We start from the raw sequence: 18,332 nt of genomic DNA, 5'->3' as shown, positions 1-18,332 counted from the left end.
CATGACACATGACAGCGCAGAGCCGCTGAGCAGAGACTGATAGCCAAGTTCCGCACACATGAGGATGGCCTCAACCGGGATCTTGGGTTCATGTCACACTATCTGTAACCCCCATGACTTGCCTGGGCTTGCAAAATCTCACTAACTGTCCTGGCTGGAGACAATACACATCTCTTTAACCTGTGCTTAACCCTCTCTCCACTCATGTTGTCTGTACCTTTAAGACTTGATTACCTGTAAAGACTCGCATTCTAACCATTATTTTGTAAATTGAGTTTGTGTCTTTATATGCCCTGTTTGTGAACTGAAATCCCACTCACCTGACGAAGGAGCAGCGAGCGCTCCGAAAGCTAGTGGCTTTTGCTACCAAATAAACCTGTTGTGGACTTTAACCTGGTGTTGTTAGACTTCTTGCTGTGTTTACCCCAGTCCAACGCCGGCATCTCCACATTGGAGATGGTGGACAGGCTTTGGGGAGTCAGGAGATGAGTTACTCACCACAGTATTCCTAGCCTCTGACCTGCTCTTGTAGCCACTGTGTTTATGTGGTGAATCCAGTTGAGTCATTGCCTGGCATTTGTGTGGCACGAATGTTACTTGCCACTTGTCAGCCCAAGCCTGGATATTGTCCAGATCTTGTTGCATTTGAACATGGACTGCTTCAGTATCTGAGTCGTGAATGGTGCTGAACATTGTGCAATCTTCAGCGAACATCCCCACTTTTTTTAACTCTATCCCTACAGTACAGAAGGAGGCCATTCGGCTCATCGGGTCTGTAGTGACCACAATCCCACCCAGGCCCTATTCACGTAACCCTCATTTACCCTGCTAATCCCCCTGACACTAGGGTCAATTTAGCATGGCCAATCAACCTAACCCTAACTTCTGACCCCAAGAGGGAGGGAAGGTCATTGATGAAGATTGTTGGGTCGAGGACACTACCCTGAGGAACTCCTGGAGCTGTGATGACTGACCCTCCACAACAACAACCATCTTCCTATGTACCAGGTATGACTCCAACCAGCGGAGAGTTTGCCCCCATTGATTCCAGTTTCACTAGGGCTCCTTGATGCCACTGGCTGAACCAGACTCGACCCACTGATCATGACAATGAGAAAGACGTAAATGGCGGGGATCATTTTGAAGATTTTAAGCGACGGGGCTGCGAATATTCCCTTTCGCAGAAGGAAAAGCTGGCTCAAGATTCTCAACAAGAACGGGAAGGATGCTGGAAAAACTCAGCAGGTGCAGCAGAATCGGCAAAGGTGAGAGAGAAAGAGTTAACGTCTCACGTCTGCAGTAAGTAGCGCTGGCAGCAGTGACTGGAGTTCCAGGGGCGGCACAGTGGCACAGTGGTTAGCACTGCTGCCTCACAGCGCCAGGGACCCGGGTTCGATTCCCGCGTCAGGTCACTGTCTGTGTGGAGTTTGCACATTCTCCCCGTGTCTGCGTGGGTTTCCTCCCACAGTCCATGGATGTGCGGGTTAGGGTGGCCATGGGAAACGTGTGGGGTTATGGGGTTAGGGCGAGGTGTCTGGGGCAGGGTCAGTGCTGGCTGGATGGGCTGAATGGCCTCTTTCTGCCCTGGGGGAGTGTGTGTGTGTCTCTGGAACATTCCCCGGCTCCTGGGAGTGAAGCTCGTGTTCCCTCTGCCAGCTCTGGGCGCTAGACAAATGCAGACAGGCCCCGGCCCCCGCGCTCACCTCGATCAACGAGTAATTAATCTCCACGTCCGACTTCACGAAGCCCCCGCATCCCACCACGATATCCTCGGCCGCCCCCCGGCAGCCGAGCAGCGCCAGTATCGCTAATAGAGCCCGCGGCCTGCAGCCCTCCATCCCAGCGTCACCGGCACTGCCCCAACTGCGCAGGCGCCACACTGACAGCCGCCGGCATTGCCCCAAATGCGCAGGCGCCGTACTGACAGTCGCCGGCATTGCCCCAAATGCGCAGACGCCATACTGACAGCCGCCGGCATTTCCCCGAATGCGCAGGCGCTACACTGACAGCCGCCGGCACTGCCCCAACTGCGCAGGTGCCACACTGAATGCCGCCGGCATCCTCCAAACTGCGCAGGCGCTAAACTGCCGGCCGCCAGCACCGCCCCAACTGCGCAGGCGCTAGACTGCCAACCGCCGACTCTGCTTCAACCGCGCAGGCACCACCAATGAGTCTCTGCCGACCTAAGATGGGCCTCAGCAAACTGGTCCTCCCGCATCGCCGCCACCTAGAGGCTGAGGTTCCTCATCCCCTAAGGCATTCTCATGAATGTCGGGGGTTCTGGGCCTTAATTATGCGGCTGCTTTGCCGAGGCAGCGGGAAGTGTAGACAGAGTCAATGGATGGGAGGCTGGTTTGCGTGATGGATTGGGCTACATTCACGACTTTCTGTAGTTTCTTGCAGTCTTGGGCAGAGCAGGAGCCCAGACCAAGCTGTGATACAACCAGAAAGAATGCTTTCTATGGTGCATCTGTAAAAGTTTTTTTTTAAGTTTATTTATTCGTCACAAGTAAGGGCTTACATTAACGCTGCAATGAAGTTACTGTGAAATTCCCCTCGTCGCCACACTCCGGCGCCTGTTTGGTTCAATGCACCTAACCAGCACGTCTTTCAGAATGTGGAAGGAAACCGGGTGAGAGTCGTAGCTGACTTGCCAAATTTCCTTAGTCTTCTGAGAAAGTAGAGGCGTTGGTGCGGCTTTCGTAACTATAGTGTCGGCATGGGGGGACCAGGACAGGGTGTTGTGATCTGGACACCTAAAAACCTGAAGCTCTCGACCCTTTGGTCTCAACTTTCATAGAAAATTGTGGAATGAGATCCTAAAAAAAACAATAAATTATAATTGTTACACCCAGTACAATCGTCAGATTATAAACTCAGTCAATACTATTAAAAATTGGACATGAGAAATCTATTAAGATGGCTGCTGCAAATCATGGCATTTGAACCGCAGACAATAAGAAGACTCCTGCAAAGACTTAATTAAATATGGATATAAGTGAGAGTGCCATTTGTGGAATTCACACATCTCTTTGTAGAAGGATGGCCAACACCTAAAGACTATGGAGTTTCCAGACTGCCGGATTCCATGGCACAATCACTGTTCTCAACGGGACAGATTTCCAACAGATCGAGCAACTCAAGACTGGGCATCCAGGAGGCTCTGTGGGCCATCAACAGCAGCGGGGCTGTACTTTAGCCCAATCTGCAACCCCATGGCCCGGCATATCCCCCACTCTGCCATTACCATCAAGCCAGGGGATCAACCCTGGTTCAATGGAGAGTGCAGGAGGGCATGCCAGGAGCAGCACCAGGCATACCCAAAAATGAAGCGTCAACCTGGTGAAGCTACCAAATGGGACTACTTGCATCCAAACAACATAAACAGCAAGTGATAGACAGAGCTAAGCGATCCCACAACCAACAGATCAGATCCAAGCTCTGCAGTTCTGCCACATCCAGTCATGAATGGTGGTGGACAATTAACCAACTCACTGGTGGAGGAGGCTCCACAAATATCCCCATCCTCAATGCTGGAGGAGCCCAGCGCATCAGTGTGAAAGATAAGGCTGAAACATTCACAGCAATCTTCAGCCAGAAGTGCCAAGTGGATGATCCATCTCGACCTCCTCCAGTGGTTCCCAGCACCTCAGGTGCCAGTCTCCAGCCAATTCGATTCACTCCACTCCACAGGATATCAAGAAATGGTTGGAGGCACTGGACACTACAAAGGCCCTGATAACATTCCGGCAATAGTACTGAAGACTTGTGCTCCAGAACTTGCCGCTCCACTAGCCCAGCTCTTCCAGTGCAGTTACAACACTGGCATCTACCCAACAATGTGGAAAATTACCCAGCTATGTCCTGTTCATAAAAAGCAGGACAAATCCAATCCGGCCAATTACCACCCAATCAGTCTACTCTCGATCATCAGTAAAGCGATGGAAGGGGTCATCGACAGCGCTATCAAGCAGCACCTGCTCAGCAATAACCTGCTCACGCCCAGTTTGGGTTTCGCCAGGGTCACTCAGCTCCTGACCTCATTACAGCCTTGGTTCAAACATGGACAAAAGAGCTGAATTCCAGAGGTGAGGTGAGAGTGACAGCCCTTGACATCAAGGCCACATTCGACCGAGTGTGGCATCAAGGAACCCCAGCAAAACTGGAATCAATGGGTATCAGGGGGAAAACGATACCCACGTCCTACAGATGGGTGCAGCTCCAACAACACTCAAGAAGTTTGACACCATCCAGGGCAAAGCAGCCCGCTTGATTGGCACCACATCTACAAACACTCAATCCCTCCCCCACCGACGCTCAGTAGCAGCAGTGTGTACTATCTACAAGATGCACTGCAGCAATTCACCACAGATCCTTAGACAGCACCTTCCAAACCCACAACCACTTCCATCTAGAAGGACAAGGGCAACAGATATATGGGAACACCACCACCTGCAACTTCCCCTCCAAGCCACTCACCATCCTGACTTGGAAATATATCGCCGTTCCTTCGCAGCCGCTGGGTCAAAATCCTGGAATTCCCTCCCTAACGGCATTGTGGATCAACCCACAGCACGTGGACTGCAGCGATTCAAGAAGGCAGCTCACCACCACCTTCTCAAGGGCAACTAGGGATGGGCAATAAATGCTGCCCAGCCAGCGACGCCCACGTTCCAGGAATGAATTTTAAAAATACTGAACAAAAGGAAACACTGAAACTGAGTGGCCGCTATCAACATCCTATTTTATCACGATGGCCTCCTGAATCCAAAATAGACTTGGGAGGCCTCAGGAGTGCTAACCCAGTGGTCATGTGACCAAAGTTGGTGTGAGGGGCTGCACCTTTAGTCCCCCAGGACCCAGGAGACCTGTGGCAGCCATCAGTTGTCAGCCAGCCCGAGAACCAGACTCTGGAACTAGCTGCAAGTCATCATGCAGCCAAAGTACAAACCTGTTCAAAGTCTGTCCGATAACCACCCCGATATTAGACTTCACAAAATCTTACAGCCTGCTGTGAATCCTTTGCTTAACAAAACTCTCAGCCCAACTTTGAAATCATTGAATCCATTTACGAAAACACTGGCCTGCTTTGTGGGAGACTGGAAATCATAGACTGGCATGGTGGCAGAGTGGTTAGCAATGCTGCCTCTCAGCACCAGGGACCTGGGTTCAATTCCAGCCTCAGGTCACTGTCTGTGTGGAGTTTGCACGTTCTCCCCGTGTCTGTGTGGGTTTCCTCCGGGTGCTCCGGTTTCCTCCCACACTCCAAAGATGTGCGGGTTAGGTTGATTGGCTATACTAAATTGACCCTAGTGTCAGGGGGATTAGACGGGTAAATGTCTGGGGTTACGGGATAGGGCCTGCGTGGGATTGTGGTCGATGCAGGCTCAATGGGCCGAATGGCCTCCTTCAGCACTGTAGGGATTCTGTGATTCTATGAATTATCTGTCATCCAAAATGGTGCACTATTTTTCCCCAATCGGTGTGCACCTGAGACCAAATGTGTCACATTGCATCAATTCAGGTTCAGTGTATGTATGATAAAAAGTGTTTATTTTAACTCTCAAATGCTTGCTGCCATAGAAACATAGTAAATAACATAGAAATCATTTGGCCCCTCAAGCCTGCTCTGCTGTCCAATATGATCATGGCTGGTCCTCTGTCTCAACACCATACTCCCATGCTCTCCCAATACTCAATACTTTTGGAGTTATCATTGTGTTCTGTTTAGAAAGAGTTGGGTCTTCTCTTGCCCTTTGGAGTGTGTATTCCAATTTAAATGTGGTTGATTCTCAGCTGCCTGTATGTCCCTGTACATCAGTCATTGAAAGCAAGCAGGCAGGGGCAGTAAGCAGTTAACACGGCGGCAAGTGGTATGTTGGCCTTCATTGCCAGAAGACTGGAGTACTGGAGCAAGGATGTCTTACTGCAGCTGTCCAGGGCCTTGGTCAGACCACATCACCATTGATGAATTAGCAGAGACCGAGAAGAGGCTGGAATCTCATCTCTGGGCAAATTCTGTACATAACAGAGTGCTGACTTATGTTGCCCTCACACTGCCTGTGCTGTGTTTGAAAGAAGCCACACTGCATGGACGCTGCAAGGAGGTTTTGTGCTGCTTCCAAATAGAATCCCTACAAGAGGCCATTCAGTCCATGGAACCTGCACTGACAATCCCACCCAGGACCTATCCCTGTAACCCCATGTATTTACCCTGCTGGTCCTAAGGGGCAATTTACCAGAGCCAGTTAACCTAACCTGCACATCTTTCGGACTGTGGGAGGAAACCGGAGCACCCGGAGGAAACCCACGCAGACACGGGGAGAATGTGCAAACTCCACACAGCCAGGGACCCGAGGCCGGAATTGAACCCGGGTGCCTGGTGCTGTGAGGCAGCAGCGCTAACCACTGTGCCACCGCGCCACAGTAATTGGCCTTTTCTGCACTGTACGGGTTCCATGATTCGCAAATGCAAAGCGCTGTGTGTATGTGAATGTTTTCTGATTGTTGTTTAAGTTTGTAATGCCCATTGTCCTTATCCAGTGAAGGATTAGTCCCAAAACAAAAAACTAGGGTTGTTTTCTCTGGAGCGGTGGAGGCTGAGGGGAGACCTGATAGAAGTCTATAAAATTATGAGGGGCAGAGATAGGGTTGACAGTCAGAACCTTTTTCCCAGAGTTCAAATGTCTAATACTAGGGGCCATACACTTAGTCAGTGCACAAAGTTTTTTTTTTAACAGAGTGATAAGTGTCTGGAATGCCCTGCTAGGGGTGGTGGTGGTGGTGGTGCAGGCAGATACAATAGAGGGGGGGGGGGGGTTTAAGGGGCCTTTAGATAAGCACATGAATAAGCAAGGAATAGAGGCATACGGACCATGGGCAGGCAGAAGGGATTCGTTTAATTTAGTGTCATGTTTAGCTCAACATTTTAGGCTGAAGGGCTTGTTCCTGTGCTGTACTGTTCTATGTTCAAATTACTTGTTTAATTTATGAGTCACAAGTAAGGCTTACATTAACGCTGCAATGAAGTTACTGTGAATTTCCCCCAGTCACCACACACTGCCGCCTGTTCGGGTCAATGCACCCTAACCAGCACGTCTTTCAGACTGTGGGAGGAAACTGGAGCACCCGCAGAAAACCCACTCAGACACGGGGAGAACGTGCAGACTCCGCACAGACAGTGACCCAAGCCGGGAATCGCCCCTGGCGCTGAGAGGCTGCAGTGCTAACCACTGTGCCACCGTGCCCTCCACATTGTTCCCTCAAATATCACATTTGCGTGAAGAATTAAACTTGTGCGTACAGAATGTACGAAATCTTGTCATTTTTCTCAATTAGTTTCTTGTGCCAAGTATTATCCTGAGGAATCTATTCTCTCTCTCTGCGACTTCACTGCTCTTAGAACAAAATTAATTTGTCTTCGTTATTGCCTTTTCCAGTGCCTGTTGTGTTAAAAGCCAGTCACAATACACAAGGAATTTATAAACCAGCTGCAATTAGATTCCACACCTCCAGCCTACATCAGTACAAGAGGCAGTGTGCACAATTCAAACCCCCACCAAGTGTTTTGAGTCTTTTGTATGACTCATTTTTAATCAGCCAGTTTAGTTTGAATTTAGCTGTTAGTTAATCAAAGCGGCGATTGTTGCGTGAGTGCGCCTCGGGCAGGGAGGGGTGCGGGGGAGGAGGACTGGAATGATTGTAATAAAAAGACTCGCCTTTATAAAGCGATTTCCGTAACTACCGTCCATCCCAGACTGTAACACTACATTCTGCACCCTCACCTTTCCTTCTCTATGAACGGTATGCTTTGTCTGTTAATACATGTGACAATAATAAATCAAATCAGTGTTTTATTAACAATGGAATGCATTTTGAAATGTAGCTACTTCTGTAAATGTAGGAACACGGCAATCAGTCCGACTCAGCATATCCGAGTTGAAGAAACTGACAGGGTGAAGACAGAGTAATTCCACTTCCACAGCGAGATAAACATTCATGCAAAACAGCATTTTATTATCGGAATTGTGACTTTGTACTAGTTTCGACAATCAAAATACTTGCAAGGTGATTGCAAACAGATATATCTTCATTATTTTTTTAGAATCCCTGCAGTGCAGGAGGCAGCCATTCAGCCCATCTACCCCCCATCCTATACTCCGAGAGAGTATCTTACCCAGGCTCACCTACCCCCCCATCCTATACTCCGAGAGAGTATCTTACCCCGGCTCACCTACCCCCCCATCCTATCCCCTAACCCTGCGCACATTTCCCATGGCTAATCCACCCAAACCTACACATCCTGGGACACTAAGGACAACTTGTTCATTTTATTTGCTCCATGGATTCACTTGAGCCCAAAGGGGGATTGGATACTGAAAAAAACAAATCATCACTGGGTGAAGAATGATTGTAATAAAAAGACTCGCCTTAAGAAAGCGACTTCTATAACTACCGGACATCTCAGAGTTTCCACATGGGTCAGTTCCAGTCGCTAAAATAATGAAGCTTGTTAAGGTGGGCACATCATTCCTGAACGATTAGCTGAACATTAAAACTATTGAAGGTGCCCTCAAGTCAAAGGCATAAGTCCGCCCACTTAATTACTGCCAAGAGCCCTGGTTCCTTTGTGCTTTATTCCCCTTCAACGAATCACTGATTTTAGCCAAAAAGCTCCTCAGAGAGCACTTTATCGTAACACCATTTAAAATTGGAAGAAAGTTGGTCAAACGTAACATAAAACAATGTACGGCGGGATTTTCCAGCCACGTTCGTCCCAAAACTGGAAAATCCCACCCGAGGTCAATGGACCTTTGCATGGTAACCACCACCATCACCACCACCACCACCACCCCGCCGCCCCCCCCCTCACCCCACCCTCCCCCCGCCCGCTACGATTCCCATGGCAGTAGGGTTTTTGTAATAGTCCTCCAGGTGTGATCTAACCAGGGCTTTGTATAGCTCACCTGATGAAGGAGCAGCGCTCTGAAAGCTCGTGATCCCAAATAAACCTGTTGGACTTTAACCTGGTGTTGTGAGACTTCTTACTGTGCCCACCCCAGTCCAACGCCGGCATCTCCTCATCGTTACTACACTTAGGCCTAAATGTGACTGCAAGTCCTTGAATAAAACCCTAGAGCAATGGACACGACACAAGATCCACTCGTAATGATGTAATGACAAGATGTTTAAATTCAGTCACCTCGCAATTTTATTATCTCATGATTTACAATATTCGCATTAACACAATTGTCAAAAATAAATGCAGCGCTATAATGCACTACAAATCCAACATATTGATGCTTTGCACCTATTTAGATTTTGATATTTATAGGTACTATAAATACTTAAATAAGGGCGATTCACAAAGAAAAAAAATCAAATCTATAAAAAAGTCAGGATATGAAAATACTTTTGTTTTATACAAAACTTCTTATAAACAGATGCCAATCGCCAACTTAGAAGATTTTACATTCAAGTTTTGGTTCAGCATAATATGTAATAACAGCAATTCGAGGCAAACCAGAAAATATAAATCGGTATTACAAAAGACCAGAGTCCATCGCCATTTTGTAGAAAGCTCCTTTTCTTTTGAGAAGTTCCTCTGTAGAATCGAACTCTACAATCCGGCCCTTGTCCAGAACCATAATCCTGCAAAAACAGGAAAAATAAACCTTCAGGACTTGAGGAAAATTCCCTCGTTTGTGATAGCCTTGAACATTGGTCACGGTAAGTTATACAGAAGGTAGTTTTTCCCGTTAGTACTGGGCCCGACTCATTGTTTTCCCAATATCTATCAGCAATATAGACACCAAAACAAATCAGCTTCCTTTTTACTGCCGTCAACACATCTGAACAAATTATACACGTAAAAACACTGGCTTAATTATCAGTGGGAAAGAACTGGGAATATTTGAAAATAAATACTCTGAATACCATCAAGGACGTTCACACAAACCTCCCCGTTAACCCGCTCTGCCACAGGCTCAGTTCCCAGTTTGCTCAAATCACTCGGCTTGCTCCAGCACGATCATAGGATCCCTACAGTGCTGAAGAGGCCATTCAGCCCATCGAGCCTGCACCGACTCTCTGACAGTGGTTAGTGCTGCTGCTCACAGCGCCAGGGACCCGGGGGGGGGGTCACTGTCTGTGTGGAGTTTGCATGCTCTCCCCGTGTCTGCGTGGGTTTCCTCCAGGTGCTCCGATTTCCTCCCACAGTCTAAAGATGTGTGGGTTAGGTTGATTGACCATGCTAAATTGGCCCTTAGCATCAGGGGATTAGCGGGATAAATACGTGAGGTTACAGGGACAGCATCTGCATCCCATTAGGAAAAGCAAGGGGGGGGCGAGGGGGTTTCCCAATCCGCCAAGGCAGGCATGAGTGGAGAATGTTGTCGGTGCAGACTCAATGGGCCAAATGGCCTCTTTCTGCACTGTAGGGATTGGGATTCTGATTCGGAGTATCTTACCCGGGCCCTCAGCACCACCCTATCCCTGTAATCCTCCTAATCTACACATCTTTGGACTGTGGGAGGAAACCGGAGCGCCTGGAGGAAACCCACGCAGACATGGGGAGAATGTACAAACTCCAAACAAACAGTGACCCGAGGCCGGAATTGAACCCGGGTCCTTGGCGCTGTGTGGCACTGATGCAAACTGAATCCCAGACTATTGTCAATGGAGTATCATAACCGGAGAACTATAAAAGCAGTTGGTGCTTCAGCCAACTTTCCATTTTTATTCCACGAACACAGGATAGATGCAGCTTCATTCAGATCTGTTCAGGCACAGCATCACAATCCAGTCCCTTCTGTTTAAAGGACCACCAGATGGCGGTGTTGCTTTACTTTTGTTCCTATTATGTTAAAGTAAAATATAAACCATCTGCTGAACCGGAATCAATCTGTGTACTGGCTTGGTTTTGACCCATTGCCAAGACAGAAAGCCATAGCAATTAACTGGCTTGCTTATTTTACCGGTGACGATTTGAATGTTGAACTTGGAAGAAAACAGAAAGCAAAGAGTGGGGGTAAATGGGTGTTTTTCTGGTTGGTGATCAGTGACTAGTGGGTGTGCCTCAGGGATCAGTGTTGGGACCGCAATTGTTTACGATTTACATAATTTGGAGTTGGGGACCAAGTGTAGTGTGTTAAAATTCACAGATGACACTAAGATGGGTGGAAGAACAAAGCGTGCAGAGGACGCTGAAAGTCTGCAAAAGGATATAGATAATCTAAGTGAGTGGGCGAGGGTCTGGCAGATGGAGTACATAGAACAGTACAGCACAGAACAGGCCCTCCGGCCCACGATGTTGTGCCGAGCTTTATCTGAAACCAAGATCAAGCTATCCCACTCCCTATCATCCTGGTGTGCTCCATGTGCCTATCCAATAACCGCTTAAATGTTCCTAAAGTGTCTGACTCCACTATCACTGCAGGCAGTCCATTCCACACCCCAACCACTCTCTGCGTAAAGAACCTACCTCTGATATCCTTCCTGTATCTCCCACCACGAACCCTATAGTTATGCCCCCTTGTAATAGCTCCATCCACCCGAGGAAATAGTCTTTGAACGTTCACTCTATCTATCCCCTTCATCATTTTATAAACCTCTATTAAGTCTCCCCTCAGCCTCCTCCGCTCCAGAGAGAACAGCCCTAGCTCCCTCAACCTTTCCTCATAAGACCTACCCTCCAAACCAGGCAGCATCCTGGTAAATCTCCTCTGCACTCTTTCCAGCGCTTCCACATCCTTCTTATAGTGAGGTGACCAGAACTGCACACAATATTCCAAATGTGGTCTCACCAAGGTCCTGTACAGTTGCAGCATAACCCCACGGCTCTTAAACTCCAACCCCCTGTTAATAAAAGCTAACACACTATAGGCCTTCTTCACAGCTCTATCCACTTGAGTGGCAACCTTTAGAGATCTGTGGATATGAACCCCAAGATCTCTCTGTTCCTCCACAGTCTTCAGAACCCTACCTTTGACCCTGTAATCCACATTTAAATTAGTCCTACCAAAATGAATCACCTCACATTTATCAGGGTTAAACTCCATTTGCCATTTTTCAGCCCAGCTTTGCATCCTATCTATGTCGAGTACAATGTTGGTAAATGTGAGGTCATCCATTTTGGTAGGAATAACAGCAAAATGGACTATTATTTAAATGGTAAAAAATTGCAGCATGCTGCTGTGCAGAGGGACCTGGGTGTCCTTGTGCAGGAATCTAAAGGAGTTGGTTTGCAGGTAATTAAGAAGGCAAATGGAATTTTGTCCTTCATTGCTAGAGGGATGGAGTTTAAAAACAGCCAGGTTATGTTGCAGCTGTATAAGGTGCTGGTGAGGCCACACCTGGAGTACTGTGTACAGTTTTGGTCTCCTTATTTGAGAAAGGATATACTGGCACTGGAGGGGGTGCAGAGGAGATTCGCTAGGTTGACTCCGGAGTTGAGAGGGTTGGCTTATGAGGAGAGACTGAGCAGACTGGGGCTAAACTCATGGGAATTCAGAAGAATGAAGGGAGATCTTATAGAAACATACAAGATTATGAAGGGAATAGATAAGATAGAAGCAGGGAAGTTGTTTCCACTGATGGGTGAAACTAGAACTAGGGGGCATGGCCTCAAAATAAGGGGAAGCAGATTTAGGACTGAGTTGAGGAGGAACTTCTTCACACAAAGGGTTGTGAATCTGTGGGATTCCCTGCTCAGTGAAGCAGTTGAGGCTACCTCATTGAATGTTTTTAAGGCAAGGATAGATAAATTTTTGAACAGTAAAGGAATTAAGGGTTATGGTGAGCGGGCGGGTAAGTGGAGCCGAGTCCACAAAAAGATCAGCCATGATCTTATTGAATGACGGAGCAGGCTCGAGGGGCCAGATGGCCTACTCCTGCTCCTAGTTCTCATGTTCTTATATTCTAAAAATCCGGTTCACAGCAGCATTAAACCATTTGTGGATGTCTGGAATCAAGTTATTTTACCACTTTTTAAATGCATACTGTGCAATCAAGACATTTTGTTTCCAACAGCGAATGTGAACATGCAAGGGACTTTTATATCTATAAATACAATTACCTCAGAACACATCACATCAGGACTTTGACTATTACTAGAATTAGACTCATTTATGAGGACTTCACTTCAAGAGCTCACAGCTGAAATAATATACCTCGACCTCAATGCTGCTTTCAATACAAAAATATTTATTTTCCTCTTCATGTTTGTGTGTGGAACTTAACGTGGTTTTGTTCACCTGGTTTTCAGATGACAAAGAACAAACAAAGAACAAAGAACAATACAGCACAGGAACAGGCCCTTCGGCCCTCCAAGCCCACGCCGCTCCCCGGTCCAGGATTGAATCCTGAATCCAGGATCCCCGCCCAATTTTCCAGCCTATCTACATCCTAATATCCTACCCACCGAGCTGTCCCTCACAGCTACGATGCTTTGTTCATCACAACCTATTAACTCACCCCCACCCCCCCATTCCAGACCATGTGATCTCCAGGGACAGGCGAAAACCCAGAGTGAAAACCCCAGGGCCAATATGGGGAAAAAAAAATCTGGGAAATTCCTCTCCGACCCCCTGTGGCGATCGAAACGAGTCCAGGAGATCACACTGGCCCTGATCAGAAAATGCTTCCCAACCCTATTCATTTCCACTTCTGCTTTACGAACACCATCTGAATTCCCTGCCCCCGAGACAGGTTCCCAACTATCCGCAGTCTCGCTCTGTACTGGCACCAGCAAGATGATCATAGAATGAAGCCTTGAAACGAGAAACAAAGAACAATTAGCCCGCGCCGCTCCCTGGTCCAAACTAGACCACTCTTTTGTATCCCTCCATTCCCACTCCGTTCATATAGCTGTCCAGATAAGTCTTAAACGTTCCCAGTGTGTCCGCCTCCACCACCTTGCCCGGCAACACATTCCAGGCCCCCACGACCCTTTGTGTAAAATATGTCCTTCTGATATCTGTGTTAAACCTCCCCCCTTCACCTTGAACCTATGACCCCTCGTGAACGTCACCACCGACCCGGGGAAAAGCTTCCCACCGTTCACCCTATCTATGCCTTTCATAATTTTATACACCTCTATTAAGTCTCCCCTCATCCTCCGTCTTTCCAAGGAGAACAACCCCAGTTTCCCCAATCTCTCCTCATAACCAAGCCCCTCCATACCAGGCAACATCCTGGTAAACCTCCTCTGTACTCTCTCCAAAGCCTCCACGTCCTTCTGGTAGTGTGGCGACCAGAACTGGACGCAGTATTCCAAATGCGGCCGAACCAACGTTCTATACATCTGCAACATCAGACCCCAACTTTTATACTCTATGCCCCGTCCTATAAAGGCAAGCATGCCATATGCCTTCTTCACCACCTTCTCCACCTGTGACGTCACCTTCAAAGATCTGTGGACTTGCACACCCAGGTCCCTCTGCGTCTCTACACCCTTTATGGTTCTTCCATTTATCGTGTAGCTCCTCCCTACATTATTCCCACCAAAATGCATCACTTCGCATTTATCAGGATTGAACTCCATCTGCCATTTCTTTGCCCAAATTTCCAGCCTATCTATATCCTTCTGTAGCCTCTGACAATGTTCCTCACTATCTGCAAGTCCTGCCAGTTTTGTGTCGTACGCAAACTTACTGATCACCCCAGTTACTCCTTCTTCCAGATCATTTATATAAATCACAAACAGCAGAGGTCCCAATACAGAGCCCTGCGGAACACCACTAGTCACAGGCCTCCAGCCGGAAAAAGACCCTTCCACTACCACCCTCTGTCTTCTATGACCAAGCCAGTTCTCCACCCATCTAGCCACCTCCCCCTTTATCCCATGAGATCCAACCTTTTTCACCAGTCTACCATGAGGGACCTTGGTTAATTATTGGCCAGGTGGTGCAACCAAGTAGAAACATGGTCAAATCTTGCCCATGTAGCGAGGTTTCAGTAATAAAAATCTGTTCTCAGTACAGGAGGACAAACAGTTTGCATTTAAATATGCAAATTGGGATCCAATGATGCAATTGCAGTGAAGTTGAAAAAGATTTGACAAATTGTATCTGATCGTACCGGGAAAATTACTTCCTGTTTTTGACATTGGAGAATGTGTGGAGGTAATTTTCCTCCAGAGCTCCAGAGATTATATCAGAGATGTTGTGGTATTACCGTGTATAATCCATGATGGTTTTGAGACGATGTGCTATTGTGAGCACGGTACATTCAGCAAACTGGTTTCTTATCGTTGACTGGATGAGCTCATCTGTTTCCAGATCCACAGCAGCCGTAGCTTCATCAAGAACGAGTATCTTAGATTTCCGAAGGAGCGCCCGAGCTAAACACAGCAGCTGTCGCTGTCCAACACTGAAATCACAAAACATTTTGCAACTTTTATTAGTGCCGCGATATTGCAAACTTAAAATAAACTCTGCCTTTCTGACCGGAATCGATTTTTATTGGCTTGCATGATAAAATGCTTGGTAGGGAAGGTCAAAACATTGGTGGGAGAATTTCCAGAAACTTTTTCTCCCGCTCACCCACTGTAACTTCAGCGCAAGGAGTTGTAAAATTTAGTGATCAATTTAGCACATTAACGAGTGGAGTAAACGGAATTTGTTGTGTGGAATACCAATTTATTGGACTCCCTCAAAGTGGACAGACATGTCCACTATTATGTGCCACGAAACACATTACACAATACAGAGTATATCTCAGCAATTTCTCCATTCTGTTGATGTACAGCTTTCCCCTATAGGAGAGGGACAGGGAGTAATTCACCCCAGATTCATAATGCTATTTTAATGTTTACTGGCTGATAATTCGACATTAATTCCAGTTTCTTTCTCACATTGGAATAATTTTCTTCTCGAGCTTCCCAATCCAACCTTCTTCTGTTTGTCCTTTAAGAGTCAGGAGAGATGATGCACATTTATCAAAAAATAAAATAGAAAACTGGAAGCTACATATATTAATACACGAGGCCCTATTCTCTGCGGATAAAAAGAACAGGTACACACAGCGTGCCAGTTTCAGCTGAACAAAATAAGTGACAGCCATTTGCGGATTCATTCCCCAGGGCAACGTGTTGGCCAATCAGTCAAGCTGCCTGGTTTAAATTTCTAACAATGCTTGGCAGTTAACCACCAGCCACCATCAACTGGTGCATTCTCCATGGCAAGTGTTCTAGCAATCAGAATCCATGAATCAGCTCTCTCTTCTCATGCAGCGGAAGCTGCTGTTTTCTCCCTACCTTGCTTTTCTTGCAAAGTGTCCTGATGTGTTGGACATGCATCTTCACAGCATTTTTCAAAAATAGAACAGCTTGCCTTGGTCACATTTCCTTTGTCATAGTTTTAGAAAGAACTTACTTGCGGCTGAATTTTATAAATGAGACTTAACCCAGAGTGACCATGAACATCACCCTGGGTAATGGAAAAGCATATGGAGCACGTTAGAAACAGCACGTCAGTGAGCCCTTGCATCACACTTCCTGAAACACACCAGCTACTTAACGTTGAACTCATTTAAGTTGGGAGTCAAACCTGAACCACTTCACAATTTGAAAAGATCCGTAAACAACAACTGAACTCGGGGTGATGCAAACTTATTTTCAAAAATAAACTTGTAAAATTCAGGAAATTAGAAGTTGCTATCTCAAACAATTAAAATCTGCTTCTACTGTTATCACATTATCACTAGATTTTCCACAAGATTTAACAGACTGGAATTATAGAATCCCTCCAGTGCAGAAGGAGGCCATTCAGCCCATCGAGCATGCACTAACAACAATCTCCTATCCCTGTAACCCCACGTATTTACTCTGCTAACTCCCTTGACACTAAGGGATAATTTAGCATGGCAGCATGGTGGCACAGTGGTTAGCACTGCTGTCTCACAACGCCAGGGACTCGTGTTCTATTCCTGGCTTGGTCACTATCTATGTGGAGTCTGCACATTCTCCCCGTGTCTGCGTGGGTTTCCTCCAGGTGCTCCGGTTTCCTCCCACAATCCAAAGATGTGCAAATTAGGTGGATTGGCCATGAAAAATTGTCCATGAGCATCAGGGGGATTAGCAGGGTAAATATATGGGGTTACAGGGATAGGGCCTGGGTGGGATCGTTGTCGGTGCAGACTCGATGGGCCAAACGGCCTCCTTCTGCACTGTAGGGATTCTATGATTCAATCCACCTAACCTGCACATCTTTGGAGTGTGGGAGGAAACTGGAGCACCCGGAGGAAACCCAGGCAGACATGGGGAGAACGTGCAAACTCCACATAGACAGTGACCCGAGGCCATAATCGAACGCGGGTCCCTGGCGCTGTGAGGCAGCAGTGCTAACCCACTGTGCCGCAGAATTATAAATTGAAGTCTGCTTGTATGGTGTCAGGAAACATCAAAACTAAAACCGAGGCGTTTTATTCAGCGATATTTGATAAATTATCTCCTTCAAAATGATCTGGGCAGAATTAATTTCTACATTATAGTGTTAAAGCAAATATTTGCATTGTACCTGAGATTCTCTCCTCCTTCAGAACATTCATGATTCAGTTTGTTAGGAAGACCAGACACAAAGGTTTTCAGGTGAGCCAGTTCTAGAGCGGTCCACAAGCCTGCGTCAGAGTATTGATCAAAGGGATCCAAGTTCATCCGAAGTGAACCAGAGAACAACACTGGGTCCTAATTAATTAAGTTCATATTACACTTCATCAGTTGTAAGAATTACAATGTCATACTTTTGTTACAAAACTGTAATTATACTTCAAATAAAGTCAGACTGCAGTTACGTACCTGAGGTATAATAGTAATCTGAAACCTGAGATCGTGAAGGCCTATCTTTGAAATGTCAATTCCATCAACATAGATTTGTCCGACCGCAGCCTCGATTATTCGAAACAGGCCAAGTGCAAAAGAAGATTTTCCTGCTCCTGTTCTTCCAACTATTCCAATCTAGGAAAGATACAAGATTTCCAATGAAATTTAAAACACATCTTATAGAGGTCAATAAAATAATGAGGGGCACAGATCAGCTAGATAGTCAACATCCTTTCCCATATGTAGGGAAGTCTAAAACTAGAAGTCATAGGTTTAAGGTGAGAGGGGAGAGATACAAGTGTCCAGAAGGGCAATTTATTCACAGAGGGTGGTGAGGTGTCTGGAACGAGCTGCCAGAGGTAGTAGTAGAGGCGGGTACAATTTTGTCTTTTAAAAAGCATTTAGACAGTTACATGGGTAGGATGGGTATAGAGGGATATGGGCCAAACGCGGGCAATTGGGACTAGCTTAGTGGTAAAAATTGGGTGGCATGGACAAGTTGGGCTGAAGGGCC

General features: G+C 46.8%; 2 protein-coding genes across 6 annotated transcripts in view; both read right to left on the bottom strand.

Moving 5' to 3' along the window:
- The window catches only part of nomo (nodal modulator), an 81,497-nt gene extending 79,633 nt beyond the window's left edge, over window positions 1–1,864 (bottom strand). Inside the window, exon 1 of one of the 2 annotated variants that reach the window (XM_078240909.1) lies at window positions 1,704–1,864. In XM_078240909.1, the coding sequence (XP_078097035.1) occupies window positions 1,704–1,838 (135 nt within the window). In that variant the 5' untranslated portion in view covers window positions 1,839–1,864. The remainder of the gene's footprint in view (window positions 1–1,703) is intronic. The other variant, XM_078240907.1, reaches the window with a different exon arrangement.
- Window positions 1,865–9,167: 7,303 nt separating this feature from the next.
- Window positions 9,168–18,332, bottom strand: part of abcc1 (ATP binding cassette subfamily C member 1 (ABCC1 blood group)) — a 110,939-nt gene continuing 101,774 nt past the window's right edge. For all 4 annotated transcript variants that reach the window (XM_078240912.1, XM_078240913.1, XM_078240914.1 and 1 more), the window contains 4 exons: window positions 17,795–17,953; window positions 17,517–17,683; window positions 15,175–15,369; window positions 9,168–9,651 (listed from right to left, as the gene is read on the bottom strand). In XM_078240912.1, coding sequence (XP_078097038.1) covers window positions 9,543–9,651; window positions 15,175–15,369; window positions 17,517–17,683; window positions 17,795–17,953 — 630 coding nt within the window. In that variant the 3' untranslated portion in view covers window positions 9,168–9,542. The remainder of the gene's footprint in view (window positions 9,652–15,174; window positions 15,370–17,516; window positions 17,684–17,794; window positions 17,954–18,332) is intronic.

Source organism: Mustelus asterias, chromosome 23 (assembly GCF_964213995.1).
Source record: "Mustelus asterias chromosome 23, sMusAst1.hap1.1, whole genome shotgun sequence".
NCBI lineage: Eukaryota > Metazoa > Chordata > Chondrichthyes > Carcharhiniformes > Triakidae > Mustelus > Mustelus asterias.
Note: the sequence above shows the minus strand (reverse complement) of the source record. Positions and strands in the feature narration are given on the sequence as shown.